Below are 24,090 nucleotides of genomic sequence, written 5' to 3' on the forward strand. Positions count from 1 at the left end.
AGATAAATGAGTAATTCCTCTTCACCGAGCTCTTTGACCTGGATTACTGTGGGTCTATTTGACAGATAACGAAATTAATATTAATCTGGTGGATTGATTGCTTTGTTGAAGAGTCATGAATATATTCACAATTATTATAAAATAAAATTCACAAAAATATACATACTTTTAATTAATAACCCAAATTATCTCACGGACCCTGGGGGGTCCGCAGACCCCAATTTTTGAGATCCACTGCCCTATATATCGCAATTCAAGTCGATTTCTTCATCCCTGAATCACAACCGTCTCAAAGCTCCCGAAAGAGGAAATAAAAATTCAAAATACCCATCTGGGGAAAATAAGAAACCTTCAGAAGGAGCTGCAAGTGGGAGGAGCCCCTTTTAGGCTCAACAGATCCTAAATTACATTCAAATATTTTCACTTCATAATAAAATGAGTCCAGCCTCTCTCGCCACTACAAGGCAGCACTTTGGCCGGTAATTCCGTTGATAACGACGCAAACCTCCGCTTCTCTGATTCCAAAATTCATTTGGAATGACATCGCTGGCGCAAACGGCTCTGCAGTTACGATGAATTGAAAACATCTCGCGGGCCGGGTTCTAAACTCTCGGCGGGCCGCATCCGGCCCGCGGACCGTATGTTTGACACCGGTGGATCACGCGCTGTGGAATTCATCGATTCGTAAGCAGCGGCCGCTCTTGGCCTCGGTCCCTTTTCATTTCAAACGCAATCCTCATTTTAAAACCGTGCACGGCGGACCCCGGGAAATTTGGGGGATTTTGCCGGCCGCCGAGATGAAGCGTTAACTGGTGTAAAGCGACCTGGGTTAGTTACAGCGAGCAATTTTAGGACGCGGGTTTTTCGTAGCGCTGGTAATCAAGGCTGCGGTCGCATTGTCATCAATCTCGGCGTGACGGCACCAGATGCGCACGCGGGTACGGGGACCCGCCGGCGTCATCGGCGGACGTTAAACATTTCCCGCAATTCTCGTCTTAAAAATAAAGCCGGGCGCCTTCATTCATCACCGGCCGTCCATCAGTAAGTGGGATGTGTCAACTTGATCGTAGCCAGCGAAATACGCGCTCGCTTCGGCGCTTCCCATTTCTTGGCTTATATTAAAAACTGGGATATGTCAAGAATTCGGCGGGCGGAGACGGAACGGCCGCAGTTTTCGTCGCCCTGTGGGATATGTCTATACTTAATGTCAAGCATGCATCTGGGATGGCATGGAATCTATACAGTCTAAAAGTTCGCAAAGGATTTTGGGGGCAGCATCGGGCCTCCCCGCGGCGATGGTTTTTATAGGCGGGAAACTAGTACGTTTTCTGGGTCTGCTGTAATCCCCCATATATAAGACACATTTTTTTCCCCAAAATGAAGGCCAAAAGTTTGAGTGCATCAAATAAAGGGTAAGTTCAAAATGAGGGTTAAAATATTTACTAGCTAGCGGAAGGGGACGTCACTGTTGCGGCTAATAGCAGCTGGTGTTAGCTGAGGTTCTTAAGGCATTATTTTCAATAAAAAGAAGCGGGCAGACTGAACCGACGTCCGAGTCCATCACAGGAATATTACTAGAACGGGGAGGAAAATGTTATGACGTCTCCAGCTGATTCGAGTGCATCAGTTTGAGAACACGGAAAGGGAACCCATTTGAAACGTTTATTAATTATTTAATCTTTTGGCGTATCCAAATCAAAAACTTCTTGAAACACGGATGCTCCTCAACTCAATCGAGTCGCGAGGAAATTGAGTCGCAAGGAAAAGGAAAAGCAACAGCTTCGAGTGCATTCAACACTGCAGTGGCGAGGCGTTCACTGACTGCACACAATATGGGAAAATTAGGGTTAATCGAAATGGGACTAGCTAGCGAAAGGGGACGTCGGTTGGCCGTGAGTATCAATTGCCTGTTGCGGCTAATAGCAGCTGGTGTTAGCTGAGGTTCCTACGGCATTATTTTCAATAAAAAGAAGCGGGCAGACTGAACCGACGTCCGAGTACATCATAGGAATATTACTAGAACCGGGGAGGAAAATGTTATGACGTCTCCAGCTGATTCGAGTGCACCAGTTTGAGAACACGGAAAGGGAACCCATTTGAATCGTTTATTAATTATTTAATCTTTTGGCATATCCGAATCATAAACTTCTTGAAACGCGGATGCCGCTCAACTTCAGGTATTTATGCTAAAATGAACTCAATCGAGTCGCGAGGAAAACGAAAAACAACAGCTTCCGGCGCATTCAACGTTACAGTGGCGAGGCGTTCACTGACCGCTCACAATATGGGAAATCTGAAACACGCTTAAGAAAATATGAAGAGTTTACATAAGATGGATTTTTTCTTTTTTTTTTGGGGTGGGGGGTCTAAATCATATTTAAGGCCACGTTACGGAAACATAACTTAATAACATGTTACAAGTGAAGCGGTACCATTGGGTACTGAATCTGGCACAAGGCCTGACCAAACCGTTAGCAGATCACTTTCGCATGGACCATTTTAAGGTCGAGGTTTCGAGTCCACGATGGCCCACTTAAGTCCAGACGTTTGGGATTCGACCAAGGAACACTCATGAGACTCACCATTAAGCGACCAGAGTGGAGACGGGACCGGGAACTTAGCAGGGACCGAAACGTCCATTTGGGTGGTTCTTCTTGACCTAAAACAGAGATGAACCCAATTATTTAAATAACAAATGACAAATACTTGGCCCGGACACCAAAACAGACCCCCCAAAAAAAAACTCCCGTGTGATATTTTCCACCGCGCTCTACGCATTGTTCGGCTTCAATACGTGGCAAGACAAATAGAACCCGCGTATGAATAAAACTTTATTTTCTCGATTACATACTTCCGAAAATTTATGAGTTTTTGCCGTTGCCCGGTCCAAGGTTTGCTTCCAGCCTTCAAGCAACAAGTGAGGCACTAATCGACCCGTAAGCGCGCGGTTTGCTCGCGTCGGGATAGCCTTTCCCAGAAAAAATAGCACCGGTCCAAACGGGTCGGGTCCAAGGTAAGTGTTCCGCCGTTCGGAAACGGGCCGGCGCCCAGCTTCTCTTTTCCCACTCGTTCGCCGTCGCCCCGTCCGACGATGGGCCGAGCCGGCGCGCGGCGATTAAGCCGAGCTGTCAAATTAGCGGCGGTTTTTGTTCACTGAGGTAAACGCGTACGTCTTAATATCGTAACGATGCTAGAGAAGTGCGAGCGTGACTCATTCTTTCCCCCCCCGAGCCAGACGTCCGTTGCGAGGATGGGGATTTTTGGCGGGCGCGCGTCCAGGTACAAACCGCACGGCTAGCGTTTACTGCGTCAGAACAATGGCCACACATACTGAACCGTAGCGGTGCCGCCGTACTTGTAGCGTTTGGGTTTTTCAAAATTGAGACCATGTTTCCCCATAAAGCGCTCGCTTCCTGTGGCGTGCCAATGTGTTTTTTGAAAAATAATGACAGACGGCCGGAGCCGGCAGCGGGCCCCTGACAAGGGAAAGCCACACCAAGAGCTTTTTTCATTCCGAGCCACGGCAGCCGTGGCGACGGCGTTTTTATGATCTACGTCGGACGCTTTTTGGGCCGCGGGGAGCTTTCGCCGCGCCTCCGTCCGGGTTCCATCGAGCGCGAGGGGAAAGTTCGGAAGGTTTGTAAAATCTGACGCCTTAGCCCCCGTGATTAAAAATTACACGATCTGACGTATTCTGCGCAGGTGTCAAAGGCTCGTAGACCAGATCCGAGCCTCGAAAGAAAGAAAGAAAGAAAGAAAGAAAGAAAGAAAGAAAGAAAGAAAGAAAGAAACAAACAAACAAAGACAGAAAGAAACAAACAAATAAACAAACACAAAAGATGAAAAATACACAACTGTAAACAAAAGTAAAAGAACAAAAGATAAAGACAAAATATGCCTGAACGAAAGAAAGAAAGAAAGAAACAAACAAACAAACAAACAAACAAAATAAAAATACAGAACTGTAAACAAAGGTAAAAGAACAAAAGATAAAGAAAAAAACGTGACTGAGCGAAAGAAAGAAAGAAAGAAAGAAAGAAAGAAAGAAAGAAAGAAAGAAAGAAAGAAAGAAAGAAACAAACAAACAAACAAACAAACAAAAATAAACAAACACAAAAAATGAAAAATACAGAACTGTAAACAAAAGTAAAAGAACAAAAGATAAAGACAAAATATGACTGAGCAAAAAAAGAAAGAAAGAAAGAAAGAAAGAAAGAAAGAAAGACACAAACAAAAGAAAGAAGGAAATTAAAGGAAATTATTTAAATGAGTGACAGAAAAAGTAAACAAGAGAAAAATAACAATAGAAGAAAAATAATGAAAACATAAACGGAAATCGAGAGAAAAGAGATACAAAGAAAACAAAAAACCAAACCAAAATGAAACAGAAATAAAAAGAAAAATTAAAAACAAAAGAAGGAAGAAATTTGAAGAATGTATGAATATGAATGAGACAGATAAAAGAGAAATGAAAAGGGAAAAGCCAAACTAAAAACAAAATCAAAAGAAAGAAAGAATTAAAGAAAATAGAAAAAAATAAGATAAAATATGACAAAGAAAGAAAGAAAAAAATATGTTGACAAGCTCAAAATTCTCTTTTCATAAAAAATACTTTAAATAAATATTAAAAAAAAAAAAAAATACAAATTTGGGAACAAAGTCAATTCTTTCAATTGACTCATTCAATGATTTACAAATAAATTTCTCCGATTCTCACGAGTCTCAACTCTTACATGTAATCCAATTTTTGGAGTCTGCTTCAGTGAGGTCACGTCGGAGAAAATCGCAGGAACGCCAACGGTAATTTCCAATCGGCCCCATGCGTGTGCGCACCTCCTCATGTTTCCCGCCATTACCTGAGAGCACGCCTGCAGCCTGATTAAAGGACACCCGACACCGCCACATCAGCGGTCGCCGCCGCGGCTAACTGCCGCAAATTAACCGGGGCGCGGCGGTCATTTCCCCCGTTAAGTGTTCGGGGAGGTCGCGGGGGCTAACTTTACGCCGTGCGATCTCTCGCTCAAATGTTCGGATTCCCGAGAGGGCCGCCGCGGCGGGAGCGCGGCTTTCCTAACGATTTTGGATGGATGGATTCGGGTGTGCCACAAGGCTCAATTCCGAGGCCCCTATTTTTTATTTTTTATTTAACAGAAAAGGCAATAATGAATTGTGAACTGTGTTAGCAAAATATCACAAAATGTACTCAACAGTTCTCCATTTGTGGCAGTACAATTTCGTAATAAAAACATCAACAAATACTGTGTCAATGCACAGCAAACATCCGTAATCCACGAGTGCTTGAAACAAATGACGCGAAATAACTATCAAACATTAAAAAAGCCTCGCTAACAATTTAAAAAAAAATGTTAAAACATTTCCTTTGTCAATCCAAAAAAATGGGTAGTAACTGAAATGACCTCAATTGATAAATGAGGAAGAGCAGGTATTTGTGGGAAGGAAAGAAGTCGGAGATAAAAGTGAAGCAATGGTACCAAAAGATATTCCCCCCTGAAAAAAAAATATTTCAGACTTTGTGGTATTAAAAGCAAGCTGAAAAATGACATGCTTGTCAAAACATTTGTGGAGGAAAATGTTTTGAAGAGTGATGGCGCTTCCAGCCGCCTCTCCTCTCCCAGGGAAACATTTCATGTTCACTGATGTCTGGATGACTAATGGCCTTCCCATTCAAGCTGAAATTATTTTTCCAAACTGTATTTTTCTCCCTTATTTTTTTGTTTTTGTTGTTCCTTAAGATGTTCTTGGCTTGCGCTCAAAATGTTATTGCAAAGCCTGCTAAAGTGGACCAAAAAAGCAAACGCAGATACACAGGTGTTGGATCGTTGCACGGGAAGGAAGGAAGGAAGGAAGGAAGGAAGGAAGGAAGGAAGGAAGGAAGGAAGGAAGGAAGAAGAGAAGGAAGGATGGATGGATTGATTGATGGATCAATGGATGGGTGGAAGTGAAGATAGAAAGGAATGCAAGAAGAAAAGCACAAGAGAGGGAGGAAGGAAGGAAGGAAGGAAGGAAGGAAGGAAGGAAGGAAGGAAGGAAGAAGAGAAGGAAGGATGGAAGGAAGGAAGGAAGGAAGGAAGGAAGGAAGGAAGGAAGGAAGGAAGGAAGGAAGGAAGGAAGGAAGGAAGGAAGGAAGGAAGGAAGGAAGGAAGGAAGGAAGGAAAGAAGGAAGGAAGGAAAGAAGGAAGGAAGGAAGGAAGGAAGGAAGGAAGGAAGGAAGGAAGATGGATGAGAGGAATGCAAAAATGCAAGGAGGCAAGCTTGAAGGAAGGAAATAAGGAAGAAAGCACAGAAGAAAGAAAGGATGCAAAGGAAGGCAGACAGGAAGTAAGGGAGGGCAGAAAGGAATGCACGGAGGAAAGAATGAAGGAAAGAAGAAAGGAAAGAGGGAAGGAAGCAAGGAAAGATGTTTTCCTATAAAACCTAACAAGGGCATACATTGTTTTAGAAATGAGTCACTATAATGCCACTCTCAATATGATGCATCGCCTTCCAATTGATTTGCTTTAAATTTGAAAAGAAAACTGTACTGTTCCTGTCACAGCATTAAAAAACATTAAATTAGATTAGAAATCATGTCGAAATGTCACACAATCTCAGAGGGGGGGGGGGGGGGGGGGGTGCTGCACTATTTAAACAAAACCTAGACACTGACATATTTCTAAAATGGAAGAAATTCATGTCTCCCTTCAAATCTATTTCAATGCATTTTCTGATTTATAGCTTATAATTAGAATGCCTCTATTTCATTTTTCGGCCATAAAGCAGCAATTTACAAGCGAAATCTCCACAGCTGATAGTTCTGGCGCGAGTCCGCTATTCAAACAATCCGACTGGAAGCCGCAAAAACGTGTACTTAAGAGTAACTCATGTCGTGTAACAAATAAAGTTGAACCTTCAACAGAAGCCATAGCAGCTGGCAGCTACCCTGAACCCCACGTGACCCCCCCACTACCCCCGCATACACAACAGTTCAAGCCACCAAACAGGCCCATTAAATTAACGACAAGATATCCCGTCCCCAGACTGCACACGTAAAAAAAAACAAAAACAAACTAAAAAGCGCAATAAAGGCAGCTGAGCAAGCGCACGCATCAAGCGGGAATTCAACGAAATTATATGACTTTGTACTATGACCCCCATGACCCCACGGACACAATTTGCACGCGCATTATGACTAATCAAGGAGCTGAAATTCAGTTTTGGTGAAGGGAAAAATGTTACTTCAAATAATCATGTCCAGTAATCCAAAAATTCTATTGATACTTTTGACTTTAAAAAGTGTAATAGTAAAATTAATTCTTTTTATTTACAGTATTTGATTACATCAACACTTTAGTACACTGGAAAGAATAATTGCTATTTTTTTTTTGTACGGTTACACATATATATATATATATATATATATATATATATATGTATATATATATATATATATATATATATATATATATATATATATATATATATATATATATATATATATATATGTATATATATATATATATATATATATATATATATATATATATATATATATATATATATATATATACATATATATATATATATATATGTATATATATATATATATATATATATATATATATATATATATATATATATGTATATATATATATATATATATATATATATATATATATATATATATATATATATATATATACATATATATATACAGTATATATATATATACATATATATATATATATATACATATATATATATATACATATATATATATATATACATATATATATATATATATATATATATATATATATATATATATATATATATATATATATATATATATATATATATATATATATATATATATATATATATATATATATATATATATATATAAAAGCAGCTACTGTAGCTGCATGTCTGGACACAAAAAAAAATATGTAAAAACTAAAAAAAGTCTTTGGGATTGAATGAGTTAACATTCAGCCATGATCTCACCGCGGTTTACATGCTAAGCTAGCATGTCGCCCTTTTTCCTTACTGCTCTCTCACTGATTTTTTTTTTTTTTTTTTTTTTTTTATGATAGCCTCAAGCAATGCATAGCGGCGGTAGATGATGCTCTGTCGATTGTTGGCAATGTTTCCAAGGGGCTTGGCGCGGCGCCACGGGCGCAACGGGGTGGAGAATTTCTGCACATTGTATTTGACTTACTCGGCAATCGTTCACACACACGTGAAAAGTTTGCAACCGGGAGGTGAGGTCACGCCGAGAGACGGCCGTTAACTGGCGTGCCCTTTACGACTGCGCCGGGTCCCCGAGCTGCCATGCCTTGCGGGTTTCTGCTTTTTTTTTTTTTTTGGTTTTTAATACCACGCGCACCTCTTTGTTTTTATACGTCAATTATGGAGCGTTTAGCTGCAGCCATTCTAAAAAAGCTGCCTGAGGTCACTCGTTAAAAGTGCTTGTTCACTCCTACGCCGATTTTGACACTCTGTAGGTGCATTTTCAGAGAAAAAAAAAAAAATCCGTTTCTCGGATTTCGCGTTTCAACAGAAGCAGAAACGTCTCAGGTCGGAATTAGCACACTAACCATTGTGCAAACTATACACGTCGTATTGTTTTTCCTAATATTGTATATGCGTTCAAAGGTGTAATAATTAAAGTTATTGATGAATATTTTTTTTCTTCGACCACTCATTGTTTAGTAGCATCAGTTCTATACATTTATTAACACCCACAAAAAAATAGAAACATGGTATGGTCTGTCTTTGTAGCCTGTGAAGTGACGATGAGCCTTTAACTGATCTCTACCGCCACCTACTGTCTTGAGGCGAAACACAAGTCAACGAAGATTTTATGTTTGCTGAGACAGTTTGACCACCGCTCAACGGAATGTTGTAAAAATGGCAAGAAAGTCAATGTCATGAATCCTATTAAAATGTATCTCAAAATTTATTATTATTATGGTTTTACACAGTCCAAAATTTGGAAGCGATTATTTTTGTGCACAAAATCCCACATGTCCAGCTGCAATCACATCGAAATGTCAGAATTGTTGCATTTTGAAATTTTACATATGTTTTAATTATCCGCTGGAAATTTCATTTACCTAGTGTTTTTTCCCCATTTATTCTTTTATGATATCATAAAAAAATCAAAGGAATTTACATAATTTGTAACATAATTCCACAAGCGTTAAAGTGAACATTTTGACTAGAAACGCTCACTTCAAAGTTACAAGTAGTAAAAGTTAAAATTGCGACTTTACATTATGAGAATCATAAGAATAGTAATTTAAAGTCACAGTCGGAGAATTACGACTATAAAGTGTGATACAGTATCGTTTAAGTGTGATCATTATCGTCTAAGTGGAGTAAAATAAGTCACTGCATACATTGACCAGCAGAGGTCAGTAAATCCATCCATCCATTCATTTTCTTTGGCCGCTTCTTCACTGGATTTTCATTTTAATGGCAATCGTACACGATATTATTTACGGTATTCCCCCTATGCTTTGCCATCAATAGCTTTAAAATAAACACACATTGATATTCTGTGACTTTAGTATAAACAGTTCCGTTAAAATTTGTATTTGTACTACAAATAGTAGAGGTGTAATGCGAATCCCTGTGCGGAAGATGGCAGTGTTTCGCCATAAAAAAAACGTCATCACTGACTCCTAGTACGTAATTTACTAAAAAGACACAAAAAGGTTGGTATGGCCTTAAAATACAGCAAAAATAAATGTCAATTCTGATTTATGACAAGTCTTTGATATTGTAATAGTGAAGCTATTGCCACAGCGTCGTTATCATGACGTTTATATTTCAGTAGTCACGAGTGAACTCACAGATGTAACTTTCAATCAGTATTGTACATTTTGACAACATTTAAGTTAATAAATGTGTTAAATTGTGCATTTTCACTGACTTTTGACAGGTGCCATCTTGGAAAACGGTGTTGCATTCACCTACGCTTTCCAATTCGTATTTTAGATAGGTTTTCAGTACTATCGGCAAGATAGATTCGAAAAAAAAACATAGATATGAAATTGTTTGATTTACTCAATATTAGCGTCCAATTGCGATCTACTAGAAATTAACGTTGCGTCCCAGCTCGTATTTGAAAGAGCGCGCTCTTGTTCGTCGTTCCTACAACGGAAGCTTTAAATTTCGACTACATTGAAAGCACCAAGAGGAAAAGTGGGCGTCGCCGAAGCCTGCTCCACATCCTGCCCCCGGAACCGTCTGTCACTCGGCTCGGCCGCTGACCCAGCTCGAACCCGGGTCTCCTCCGACCATCTGCGGTCTCGCACCGCTCGCCTACGGATGACACTCTTGAGATTAATTCGATTTTTGAGCCAGCGTTGCATGTGAGGACGCCGGAGCGATGTCGGCGCCGGTGAACGGCTACAATCGGACCCCGACGCCGAACGGCGGAGCTGCTCCTCCCCGACCGAATGGTGAAGCAGGCCGGATGATGCGATCAAGCAGTTTCCTCGGCTAATGCTAATGCCATAGTTGCATCCTGGGATTTAGCATGCTAACGCGTTAGTTTGCACGTATCGGTCACTTCAAACCCTCGTGCAATCATTCGTTTATATTCGAGATAGAAAACTCGACGACAGAGAGTTTGACATTTGGATTTTTTTTTTTTTGCAGTTGAAGTCATCGGACTTTTACGTGCACCTCTTTGATGTTTAGAAGATCAGGAAGGATGCTAGCATCAGATTAGCGTCGATGGGCGAGCAAGCTTGCAAGTTTGCGTCACATTAAGAAGCTTTAGTTGACAATTTGGCATTCGTTTGTCTCTGATGGATAGATATGCGAAAACCGAGCTGCTTACGAAGCTTGTTCGCTGCTAAGATTAAACGCAAAACAGATATTTCGCTTCCGCTCGGAATTCTCGTTCAAGACTTCATCAAAGCCCTGAGGGTTCTGCAGGACTTATTGAAAAGTAACTCCGTTTTAAAACTGCTGAAATGTATTCATACGGCCTAATATTTTCCTCATTTTATTTGTTTGTGTACCATAGTTTCCTTTGCAGATCGATTATTTTGTTTGGTTAGCATGTTTCTCTCAAATCAAACGTCCTATTTTTGCAGGTTTTCAATTTCAAAATAATCTGGAAAAAAACAAGAACACAAACAGCTGTAATGTAACATATACCAAAATAAGAGGAATTTTAAACTATGGAGAGACGTTGTGAATGATGGACAATAAATCAGCAACTATTTAATAACGGTGTAAATCTTAAACTTAAATTTGACCAAATCTTGTGAGCTTCTCACCAGTAATTCTTCTTTGATATCTGTAGTCTTTCATTCAATAAAAAAACGTACTATGTTTGAAAAGGATTAGAAGAAAGTAAAAATACATGATTTCTTACCCCTTCTATATATTCAAATATTGCTATGCAAGTGCCCTATCTAAAAGTAGACATACATAGCATATATGTTCCTCATAAATATCCATATATACATATACTTACAGAAATAAAAACATACCATATAGACCCCTATAATATAACATGACTCAATACTACATAATATAATATAGTATTTTATATGTGCAAAAACATATCTAGCATATACTTGAATAAATATCCATATGAACATTTACTTAAAATGATCAAAAATATACTAGCCACATACATATTCATATCAATATAGTATTCTTTTTATGAAATTACATATATACACTTCATAAATATCCATATACTGTAAATACTTACTTACAATAATAAAAAAACTCCCTCTAAATGTAATACGACTCAATGCTACATAATTAATAAAATATAGTAGCCCGTATATGCATATAATAGACAGCTAGTAATATAAACACATAACTATCTCTATACATAACAATCACACAATTCTAATTATAGATTTGTCCCTCATCATTCAATGTTTCATACTTTCTCTTCAATATACTTGTTTATAATCATGTGGTGAAATGAATGTTGATTTCCAGGTCCGGTTCAGCCATACGGCGCCGCTTATCCTTCCTACTACGGAGCCCCAGCCGAACAACGCAACTACCCCGGCATCCCATCAAACTGCACCGGCGTGCCCAGCAAAGCCCCCGTCACCAACAGTGCCCACGTGAACAACTACTACCCCGAGCATCGTCACGCAGCGCCCCCCGCCCACCCGCCGGGCGGCCGCTACGCCCACTTCCGGCAGCCTCAGCCGCCCTACGCCACTCCGGGGGCTTATTACGGACAGACGCCGTATCAGGCGCCCCCGGCTCAATGTCAGCAACGGCGGCCCACTTTGTTGCCGGCGCCGCCCAGCGCACCCGGGGCCCCCGCGTACCCCATCGTGTCCTACCCGTCCGCGCCGGGGACGAGCCAGTACGGCACGCTTGTCTCGAGCCGGACGGCCGCGACGCAGTACGGCGACCCCCGGCCGGGTTCCGCTACGGCGGTGCGCCCTGGGTACGATGTGGCTCCTCCCACTCAGATAGCGCCTGCTGTCAATGGTCAAGGAAGCGCAGGTATTTAACTCTAACTAATATACAGATTTTTTTTTTTTTCAAATATTGGGGTCTGGAAATAGTCTGCCATATGTACTGTATATGCATATGTAGGTATGTGTATATATATGTGTAAAGTACTTGGGATTGGATGTCTAAGATTGTATAAAGGGACGTAAAAATACGTCTTTGGGATTGGATGAGTCAAACCTCTACTTCTTCTGCGAGATGCTAATTTTGACTTCAAGGTTCTGACTAAAATATAAAAATTGCTAGGTGTCTTCAACTTCAAAAAAAAAAGTTTTTAGGGAAACAAGCATTTTCTGTTACCAATACCTCTTTTTTGACTGACCTCTGACCTCAAAACTACGTAAAAGTGTGATGAAATTTATTTCACCTCGACAGAAACTAAACTACAAAGTGGCCCGCGTTTAAGCTGGGTTTGACACACCTGAGTTCCATTTATTTCAAAGGCATTTCACATCCAAGGGAAAGCATTGAAAGAAGACCCTCGGGAGCTGAAATTTCACCCAGATAGTGCTATCCCTTGGCTAAAATAAATGATGTGAAAGAAAATTACCCAGAAATGGTCAAAATACCACACAAGGGTACAGAAAAGGTCAAGTCAAATGTGACTTGCATGTCCCGATTTAATCGTGTCTCCTTATGTTTCTATCTCATTTAAAATAAGCTCATCAACACTATGACCAGAAAGCTTCTCTAAACTATGACTCCTGCGGCGCCGGCGGTCCAAACGGAGAGGGACCGCACTCAGGAACTCCCACGACGTCTGTGCAATCCTCACCAGGCCATCACCAGGGTAAAAAACTATTGTCCCTCTTTGGACTTTTGCCTAGAAAATGTCTTGTCCTTTTGAGGACCTACGGTTATTGGAGAAAAACATTTTTGCTAACTTCTGTCGGTTTGCTCCCGTTTCCAACAGGCGCGGGGTACGGATACGCGGCTAACAGCGAGGCTTCGGCTCGGAACGCCGCGTCCTCGTCATCCAGCTCGGAGGACGAGGAGGATGAGGACGAGGAGGAGGAAGAAGACGAGGAAGCCGGTGCGCTTTGGATTTTGCCGTTTAGCGTTCATTATCGTGTCGCTTGCTCCATTGTCCACATTGCTAATCGGATCCGTGGAGTTTCCCTCGGTTTTGTTGTGGGACGCAAATCATCTCCTCTTCCAAAGCTTCATTTTTCTTTCATACGTTCGTAACTCGTGCAAGGCTAATTGAAATGCACGCGTGTCCCCAGGCGGAGACACGTCCTCGTCCACCACCGGCAGCGCGTCACCCGTGCCCAACAGCTACGATTCCCTGGAAGGAGGCCGTTATCCAGGTACGAGCTCACAAACATTGGACCAGCTGCCAGTTTTCTTTAGAAGCTTTTTGGCAAGTGAACAACAATCATGTGAGTGGATCCAGTGGCGGTTGTAGGATCCTCGTGTAGAGCAGGTGTCATCGCAAAGAAATTGGCGTTTTGCCTCAAAGTAACTGATTGCTAATTTGGCCAATTGAAGCCCCTTTCGGAGTCTCATGCGATAAAATGAAGGCCGCCCACATTGTAAGTCAGCCCGCTCCCAAAACAACTGTTATCTGGACACTCTTCACTGGATAGAATTCCTATCAAATCTAATGGCGACCAAATACTTTTGCACAATATTTTACAAACACACTTTCTCATGCAGATTGTATGCCACCTTCCGCCAATATGAGCAGTCAAGTCCCGCCCTATTGTAGCTATGGTTACCCCTCAGTACCGTCGACCTATCACCAGGGACCAACCTCACTCGCGGACCCGCCGGTTTCTCGAGATCCGATTGGACCGACGGGCTACCAGCAGTACTCGCAGGTAATCAGACGGATCGGTTAAGCCGTACGTCTGTTCTACAGCGGCATAATTGGCGTACTCACTTCCTGCTCAGCCTTTCCCGAACCTGTCCCAGCTGTCTGCGGCGCTGGGGGGCCTGAGCGGGGTCCCGGAGCTGGAGGTGGAGGCTCTCCGGCCCCTCAACCTGCTGCAGGAGAGGAATTTGCTCCCCCCAAGACCCCTGGAGGCTCCCGAACCCAACCTGAGTTCGGAGCTGAAGAAGGTCAACTGCAGCCCACAGTATGGAAAACGGGCGTCCGCCGCTTCCTAAAGTCTGGAGGAGTGAAAAAGAGATGCAAATCAACTTCCTGTTTGCCTTTCCCTTGAAGGACATTCCGATGCACCCTGACAAGTGTCCCTCAAACGCAGGCGCTTCTCAACAAGGCCAGACTGCCCCTTGGCCTCCTCCTTCATCCCTTCAGAGATCTACAGGTGGGACCTCAGCTATGAATATATATATTTATATATATACATATGAAATAACGTCTCTCTGCAGCAATTGCCAGTTATCACGTCCAACACCATCGTCCGCTGTCGCCACTGTCGCACTTACATCAACCCCTTTGTCACCTTCCTGGACCAGCGCCGCTGGAAGTGTAACCTCTGCTACCGGGTCAACGACGGTACCAAAAATTTGAACGCGACTTAATTTCATTCCGCGTTTAGCTTCACACTGATGATTTTGTTTCTTCTCAGTACCAGATGAATTCATGTATAACCCGGTAACGAGGTCGTACGGCGAACCCCACAAGAGACCGGAAGTCCAAAACGCCACCGTCGAATTCATAGCCTCCTCAGACTACATGGTAAGGACCGCTTGCTCGCTACTCACTTGCACCGAGTCCGTCAGTCCACTAGGTGGCTGCGTCGGACACTAGCTTCCGACTACTCTTGTATTTGATGGCCGTAGATGTCCACCTCTTCAGACGCAGGTGTCAAACTCAAGGGCCAGATCTGGCTCACCACATCATCAACTGAAAAGAAAATGAACAAAATACAGCTTTTTTTTTTTTTTGTATTGCTAAGTTACCAGAGCAAAATTGTAATAATGAGCATTCTGGACAGCTGCGGCCGCCTCAGCCGGCGGTCTACCTGTTCGTGCTGGATGTCTCACACAGCGCGGTGGAAAGCGGGTACCTGAAATATTTCTGCGATTCGCTCCTGGAGAATCTGGAGAAGTGAGTGTCGCGTTCACGGAGTCAAAGCGGTGCGCTTCTCTGCCTAAAAACAAGATGTAAGAGGTTAAAAAAAAAGCGGTGGTGTTCCTTAGGTTACCTGGAGACTCGCGTACCAAGGTGGGATTCCTCTCGTTCGACAGCAGCGTCCACTTCTATAACCTCCAGGAGGGGCTGTCCCAGCCGCAGATGCTGGTGGTCACTGATATTGATGGTACACACGGTTGGGATTCGCATTTTCTGTGTTTGTTTTGCTTTGTGATGTAACAACTGTTATTTGTTTTGATTGCAGATGTATTCATACCGTCTCATGACAGTTTAATGGTAAACTGCAAGGAGAGTAAAGAGGTAGACTCCAACTTCTTCCTTCCAGAACCTTCGTTGCGGAAGTGTATTGCATTCACATTTTTCTGTTTGCAGTTTTGTTTTGTTTTGTTTTTTTATGAGGAAAAAAATGCAAAACGGAAATATTCCGGAAACAGAAAAAAATAGATTTTTAATAATTTTACGATGGTCTGAAAACCACATCAAAATAAAACTTGTTTAAATTAAGTAGGGACATGTTTTTCAATCACCTGTACAATTATCTAATTACTTTTTCTTTTTGGTAAGTGCAGTCAATTGTATTGCGGCGTAGTGTAATAACTATTTTCGCCACAAGGCGGCAGCATAGTACTAAATCTTAAGGGATTTGAACGATGCTTTGCTTCCAATTAAAAACTTAAAAAATTAAGAACGGAGAAAAAAAAGGAAAAATGGGGAAAAAGTCACCACCGAAACGAATATTCCTCCAAAAACTAAAAAAAAAAATATAAAAACAAAAACATATAAACAAAAATAAAATCCCCATAGAGAAAGAACATTTAAACTAACTAAACACAAGCTGAAATAGATCGTAATTTTATGTTTACGCGATACCCTTCCGCCATATGCGTATGTATGTTTTTTATTTTTATGTATTTATTTTAATATTGTTTGTTCGTGGTCCTCACCTCATCCAGCTGATCAAGGACCTGCTGACCTCCCTCCCCGCCATGTTCAGCCAGAACCGCGAGACGCAGAGCGCGCTGGGCCCCGCCCTGCAAGCCGCCTTCAAGCTGATGTCGCCCAGCGGCGGGCGCGTCGGCGTGTTCCAGACGCAGCTGCCCACGCTGGGCGCCGGCTCGCTGCAGTCCAGGGAGGACCCCGGCCGGCGCTCCGCCGCCAAGGTAGAGCGCGCGCCACCTATTTCAACTCATTTCACAAGGGTGGCTATATCCGTCAATGGCAGTGAATGAGTCAAATGTTTATTTTCTTTTACCGCCTGTTCCGATACGATCGCAGGGGGTGCAGCATCTCGGGCCGGCCACGGACTTCTACAAAAAATTTGCACTGGATTGCTCAGGACAACAGATCGGCGTGGATCTTTTTCTTCTCAGCTCGCAGTACGCTGACCTCGCCACGCTGGGTAAGCGTCGCAACTTTGCACGGTGGCCTGCAGAGGGCGTATGTTCACTCGAGATCTACCGTAATCCCCCAAATATAAGACACGCTTTTTTTCCCCAAAAATGAAGGCCAAAAGTTGGGACGCGTCCTGTAAAACGGTAACTTCAAAACCGCCTTTATTTTCTTTTAATTCGACGCCATTCGAGGAAGATTGATCTGTCGGTCAAGCATTGAGAGAAGGGGGACGCCATTTGGCCGTTAGCATCGGTTGCCTATTATTTGCAATTGAAGAAGCGAGCAGACTGAACCAACACCCGAGTCCATCCTTCACTGGCAGGAATATTACTAAAACCGAGAAGATCATGTTATGACCCTTAGAGTTGCTGTTCCTACTGATCACTTTTGAACAAAGCAGGCTGACCCAATTGTGGTCCGTTTGTCACTTTGTTCCATTTATCAGTATTCTTTGGTGAGAGAGTACAAAATCGGTCCCATACCTGGATATCAACTGTTGTCTTTTGCTCCGCAGCGTGTATCTCCAAGTACTCTGCGGGCAGCATCTTCTTCTACCCCTCCTTTCATCACATCCACAACCCGGCCCAGCTGCAGAAGTTCCAGAAGGATCTTGCGCGCTACCTCAGCAGGAAGTTGGGCTTCGAGGCAGTCATGAGAATACGATGCACTAAAGGTTGCTCTCCCCAAAAAGATTGTCAGCCGTTCCTCTTGAAATACCTTACGATCATTTGTTTGTTTTTTTTTTCCTCCTCAGGTTTATCCATCCACACGTTTCACGGCAACTTCTTCGTGCGTTCCACCGACCTGCTGTCCCTCGCGAATGTCAACCCGGACTCGGCCTTCGCCGTCCAGATGTCCATCGACGACTCGCTGGTTGACTCTTCACTGGCGTGTTTTCAGGCGGCTCTGCTTTACACCTCCAGTAAAGGTTAGAGCGTCCCAAATCACGGCAGACATTTGCGTTTAGAGCGTCGGTGTCAAACCCGAGGCCCGGGGGCCAGATCTGGCCCGTCTCATCGTTTCCTGTGGCCCGTGAAATGCTAATTATGAGTTTTCGGCGAAAATTGCCAACACGACCCCAGCCACTACCGTGGCTTCTATTCTATGCGCCTTATAATGCAGTGCGCCGTGACCCGAATGAGGAAAATGGATTCACGGCATGGCGTATTTTTGCAGGGAAGAGGCGCATTCGGGTCCACACGCTTTGTCTGCCCGTGGTCAACCAGCTGAGCGACGTGTACGCCGGCGCCGACGTCCAGGCCATTACGTGCCTGCTGGCAAACATGGGTGAGTCAGCCATATTTGCTCTTTCGCGCGTCTTTTAAACGTTTTGGCGCGAAACTTGAATTTGCGTTTTTTTTTTTTTTTCAAAGCGATCGACCGCTCGGTATCGTCAAGCCTGTCGGATGCTCGGGACGCCTTGACCAACGCGGCGGTGGACTTTGTGAGCGCTTACAAGAACAACGTGTCCAATCTGCAGCAGTCTGGCCTGGTGCTGCCCGCCGCCATGCGCCTTTTGCCGCTTTACATCCTCGCTCTGCTCAAACAGGTGTGGCTGCTTTTCATGCAAATGACAGGACGCCGCGATCCCGATTGGTTGCGCGCAGACTAGAGCTGGGCAATTACAATCGAATGAGTTCAATTAATTTTTAAAACGCAATCGTGGAATCAAGATTTGGCAAAAAATTGCAGACATGTTTACAATATGTACTAAACTAGTTTATTGAGGCATTTGAAGGGATAGTTAAACGGAAACTTAATATTTTGTCTAAAAATAACGTCATTTTAGATACCCATTTACCAAATTATTTGAAAAAATAAATATATAAATAGGTACGTGGGATTAAACGTCTGGACTCTTAAAAACGTGTAATTACGTCTTTGGGATTGAATGGGTTCATTGGATAACATTTTTCTTAGTGATTTTAAAATGATTTTTATTAAACTTTTTCACTCGCCGCGTACTGAAAATAACATGTTAAATTCACGTTAAAACTGATTTAAAATCAATGCTATTTTTGTCTGGATATTTTTCACAGGACTCTTTTTAAATAAATCAAACATTTCAAGAAATGAAAGCTGGGTTTATTTTCTATATTAAAATCGTCCAAAATGATTGGTGAAAACCGCAATTTTATTTTTTCCCATAGACAAGCCCGAACGCTGACCGATGCATTTTTTTTCAATTTTATTTTATTATTATTTATTTTTTTTTAGAAAGCATTCGGTACGGGCACGAGCACACGCCTGGACGAGCGCGTGTTCGCCATGTGCGAGTTCAAGACGCAGCCGCTGCAGCAGCTGATGCGGATGGTTCACCCCGACCTCTACCGCCTGGACAACATGTCTGACCAGGTGAGGGAGCCAAAAAAGAAAAAAAAACGATCCTTTAGTTTGTAAAGCTGATTGCAATGGGCATGTTGAACCTGCAGGGGGCGCTCCACCTCAACGACAGGCTGGTCCCTCAGCCCCCTCTCCTCCACCTGTCTGCCGAGCGGCTTAGCCGAGACGGCGCTTTCCTCATGGACTGCGGCAGCGTATGTACTCATTACTACTACGCTGTGATGCCTTCAAAGGCTACTATTATCGTTGTTCATTTCAGCTCTTCGCTTTGATTTTTATTGTATCCTTCAGCTGTGGCACAGATTGATCATGCAAAGAGTAATAGAAATTACTCAGAAACCCTTTAAATTAATCATGTTAATTGGTGCAGTTGAGAATATGGATGTAGTTCACTTGTTTGCCTTAAGATGGTGCTAGTGTGTTGGTAATGCGTGCAGAGAGAGAGACCTTTTTAGGACGTTATTATGTTTTGATTTTACATTATAAGTCCACGGGAGCAATAATATTTACCTTTTGGATTATTTTAAATATGTAAGATTACTTAAGTTTAGTTTGGGGCCATGCCAAGTGCTTCCTTTATGATGTTATCGCTAAAGTGCTAACAATGCGAACGTCAAGTTAAGTTCGGGGTCATACTAAGTGCTTCCTGTGTAATGTCATTGCTAAAGTGCAAACAATGCGAAGGTCAAGTTAAGTTTGGGGTCATACCAAGTGGTTCCTGTGTGATGTCATTGCCAAAGTGCTAATGATGTGGTAACAACGCTAACTTCAGGTGCCGAAGTGTTTCGTGAACTGAATTTTTCGCCGTAGGGCTCAAATCATGAGAAAAAAGTTGTGGCTTATAGCCCGAAACCGACTGTATTTTGTTTTTGTTTTTTTGCATCTGCGTAGGTTTTTTACCTTTGGGTGGGCAAGTGCTGCAACGAGATGTTCATCCGAGACGTTCTGGACTACCCCAACTACGCTTCGATCCCTCCCAACATGGTCAGTGAGGATGCCTCTTTACACGCTTCATAAAAACGGAAAGTGAGCCAACAAATAGCCGGGGCTTCGCTAGAAAGCGCTCTCTCGTTTGTTGTGGCGAGAGGGAGGAAAAAAAAAAAAAAGCCAGTGCAGCAAATCCGAGCTGCTGCTGCTGCTGCTTTTTCACCCCTAGAACGTTCGGCCCGTCAGCGTGTTTATCTCCCTTTTTTCACAAGGCGGGTTGATGCCTTCCAGAACCATCTACATGCCAAACATTCCAAACTGTTTTTTTTTGTTTTCCCCGCTGCGCCACATTGTGCGGCGGATTCCCATTTGCGTCTGTGTAAAGCGCGTTTTTGTCGGTTTTTCGATTGTTGTTTGCGGCAGACTTGCATTCCTGAGCTGCCGACGTCGCTGTCGGAGAGGGTGCGAGCGTTCCTCGACTGGCTGCAGGACAACAGGGCGTTCGGATGCATCGTGCACGTCATCAAGTAAGCGCTCAAATATTGCCTCAAGACTAGCCCGGTATCAGATTCTGTCGGTATGGTAAAAATATGGCAAAAATATCATGCTATCGAAATTACAGCTATTTTTTTTTTTTTTAATCCTCTAAAATAATGTGATATATTTTCAAAATAACTTCAAATTTTATCATCTGGCTATAACTTCAAATTATACAGCAAGTTTGTACAACTAGCGTGAGCATAAATTTGTGTTGTTGATGAAAAATGAGCACTGAAAAAAGTCATATTTTCAGAGGTATCTTAATATCAACTCTGCAAGCACTAGTGATACCGTATCACTGGAGCACACTCCACATCCATGAATATCTACTGTGAGGCTCTCTAGAATTTGGAAAAAAATCTTCTAAGATGTCATATATTTTCAAAATAACTTTAAATGCTATCCTCTATAATTCTTCAAATTATTTGCATGATCATAAATTTGTGTTGTTGATCAAAAATAAGCACTTACATTGCCATTTCTGAAGTCACATTTTGAGAGCCATCTTGCAAGATCCGAAAAGGGTACGAAGAGCGTGCTAAACATCGTCACTTGATTTCAATCGGTAAAGCTTCCGCCAATCATCTCCCAGAAGGCGGCGGCATCATCGAAATTCAGCATTTATTGATTTAGGCACTCAAAAGTACGTCTTCCAGCATGTTGTTTGAAATCTGCAATCAAAGCAGGGTATGAACGATGAAAAATAGAACTTCACACAAATCTTCTTTATTCTCAATTTCCGATTGAAAAGTTGGACTAACTTATTGTTTTGTTGGCATTCCCTTTAGCGCAGCTCCATCTAGTGGATGCATGATACAAGCCCAGCCACCGCTGTAGCTTCTATTCTATGCGCCCTATAATGCAGTGCGCCCTATTTTTGAAATATTTTGAAAAATTGGCCATTCGTTGAAGGTGCGCCTTATAGTGCGTAAAATAAATTCACGGTTATTAAAATCTTGCCCAGTCACCATGTGTGGGCCACGTGAAGCGACGTGGATATAGCCCGTTCAATGTAACATAACCTCATTCCGAATTCCCAGTTTGACAGTGGCAAGGACGCGTGTTATCGCCATCTTTTTGTAAGAATCGCAGTGATTTCTTGAGAGGAAGTTCTTCTCCATGACGGGGGCGAGCGCTTCCTCAGGGAGTCCATTGTTTTGGGGCCGCCTCCTTCTCCTTCCTGAGAACTATTGTCATCTCGCTCAGCAATGTTTTCGTCTCACAGTTGGACTGATAAACAAATACCAAGCAGATTTACAGTCCCTGGACAAAGTCCACGTCTAAATATTATATTTTACAGACTAGATTTTCTGAAATTAGGCGCCCCTAGAACTGAGTTCATCGAAAATGGTAGGTTTTCCATTTGTGTTGAAACAGGAAGAAAAAAAAGTAAAGGAAGAGTAAGGTACGTTTTTTTGCAAAAATGACGGTTCGAGGAGTTCGAATTTGATTTTTTTTATTTGACAACCCGTCAGCCAAGGTTTTATATCTTGCGTCAAATAATTAGCATACCGGGACAAGCTAGAGTGCGGACGTCAGTTGGCAGTTAGCAGCCAGTGCCTGTTGCTGCTAACGGAAGCTCGTGTTAGCTGAGCTTGTTACAGCGATATTTTCAATAAAAATAAGCGAGCGGACTGAACCGACGTCCGAGCACATCCTCGTTCACGCGCAGGAATGTTACTAAAACAGAGAGGTGTTGATGTCTCCATCCGAGCACGGAAAGGTATTCCATTTGACTCGTTTATTATTTTCGGTCTTTTAGCATATACAATCGTAAACTTTGAGCAACTATGGGAATTTTTGGTCAAATTAACTTGCGCTGTGTCATATTTCGTTGTTTTCCCGTTTTACCGAAAACGAATACGGCCTCCTTGACTACCGATTATGATATGTCTGTTGTCGTTTAGGGACGACGCCTCGGCAAACGCGACCTTCTTCCATCACCTGGTGGAAGATCGCTCCGAGTCAGCGGCGTCCTACTGTGAATTCCTGCAGCACGTCCATCAGCAGGTGTCCTAGTCACGAGCACGCCACGGTAGCGGGAACGGGAACAAGATGGCAAACCGCAAAGGAACCTCTCGTAGCTTCTCCTCCCAATGGGACGAGAAGGGAAAGCGGAGCCAAGAAGATGCCACTTTTGTCGTAGCGCCGTCCCTTTTTTTTTTGTTTGTCATTTTAGAAGGTTTGACTAAAACACAGAAGAAGGAGAATTTCACTGGATTGCACTCGATTATTTTCCTGTTAGGAAGAACTGATAGCTATGGGATGTTGGATTCCCCTCACTGACCAATCATGCCCCCCCCCCCCCCCCCCTTCCTGGCGCTAAGTGTACTATCCTCTTTGTAACTACTGAAAAGAATCTTTTACGATAATTTATGAAGCATCTTATTCAATAAAATTGACAAACTCAACGTCGTCTGGTTTTTAATCATGTTCATTTTTATGTCCGCGAAAAGCTGCCGTTACCGTATTTTCGGCGCTATAAAACGCACCTAAAAAGTCTTGAATTTTCTCATAAACTGACAGCTAAGAATTCTCACCAGAATGTTTTGAAGCTAATAGTTTAACACAAACATGCGTTTTCTCACAATGTAATTTGGGCTTCAAATATATAATTTCATACTTGTAACATCTAACCACTTTGAAATGGTTTTAAAAAGAAAAAATGTAAACCTCTGAGATGTGCAAATCCATCAGGGAATGCGTGGGGAAAATGTGCGTAAATCTCAAACGTGGCCTCAACTTGGCATGCCTTTTAGCCCAGAATCTGATTTGTTCAGGTTCTCTCATTGTTTCCAGCCTGCTGTGCTGTCAGTTATATTTAACATCAGCGCTGACTGGGCCAAGCCTTCGCACACCCCGAATCATCACACACACCCCAAAACCGGGAAATTACAGTGTTCATACACGGTACCTTTTTTTTTTTTTTTTTTTTTTTTTTAAGCTGACGGTTGAACTGAACTGACATTTTTGAATCCAGTTCACACAGAAAGTAAGAAGAAACATGCTAACGTTCTCTTTGTTTTAAGAAGTTCAAAATGTATTCCAAAAAAGTCACTAGAGGACAATTTAGCAATAAGTTGATTCGTCTTTAAGTCAATTTGCTCTTAATTTGAAAAGAGAGCTGTTCTGCGTTTGAAATAATTCAATTCGACTTGCTACCTACAAAAACATTTGTTGAGAAGCGCTAACCAGTTATTTTAGCGCAAAATATTCAATCATCCACAAATAGCTTGGACAAGGTATTTTTTGGCAGACGACATAGAAAAACACACGAAAAATGTGACTGAAGCGCAACGGTGGTAAGATTG

General features: G+C 42.4%; 1 protein-coding gene and 1 long non-coding RNA gene across 2 annotated transcripts; one reads left to right on the top strand and one right to left on the bottom strand.

Moving 5' to 3' along the window:
* Window positions 1-2,582: 2,582 nt before the first annotated feature.
* Window positions 2,583-15,323, bottom strand: LOC148413416 (uncharacterized). The gene is made up of 3 exons (XR_015867637.1): window positions 15,187-15,323; window positions 14,399-14,628; window positions 2,583-2,659 (listed from the first exon to the last, which is right to left on the bottom strand). It is a non-coding gene; the product is annotated as an uncharacterized LOC148413416 (long non-coding RNA).
* On the top strand, window positions 10,239-23,190 carry sec24b (SEC24 homolog B, COPII coat complex component). The gene is made up of 24 exons (XM_088431758.1): window positions 10,239-10,469; window positions 11,980-12,504; window positions 13,175-13,303; window positions 13,427-13,546; window positions 13,740-13,823; window positions 14,173-14,336; window positions 14,410-14,594; window positions 14,684-14,786; window positions 14,851-14,977; window positions 15,051-15,160; window positions 15,420-15,532; window positions 15,625-15,743; window positions 15,822-15,877; window positions 16,531-16,737; window positions 16,853-16,976; window positions 17,484-17,642; window positions 17,724-17,897; window positions 18,146-18,256; window positions 18,343-18,518; window positions 19,187-19,324; window positions 19,402-19,506; window positions 20,204-20,296; window positions 20,663-20,766; window positions 22,687-23,190. The coding sequence occupies exons 1-24, from the start codon at window positions 10,397-10,399 to the stop codon at window positions 22,796-22,798; spliced, it is 3,411 nt and encodes a 1,136-aa protein (XP_088287884.1). The 5' UTR covers window positions 10,239-10,396; the 3' UTR covers window positions 22,799-23,190.
* Window positions 23,191-24,090: the final 900 nt, after the last annotated feature.

Source organism: Hippichthys cyanospilos, chromosome 13, assembly GCF_059441005.1.
Source record: "Hippichthys cyanospilos isolate Australia breed blue-spotted pipefish chromosome 13, RoL_Hcya_1.0, whole genome shotgun sequence".
NCBI lineage: Eukaryota > Metazoa > Chordata > Actinopteri > Syngnathiformes > Syngnathidae > Hippichthys > Hippichthys cyanospilos.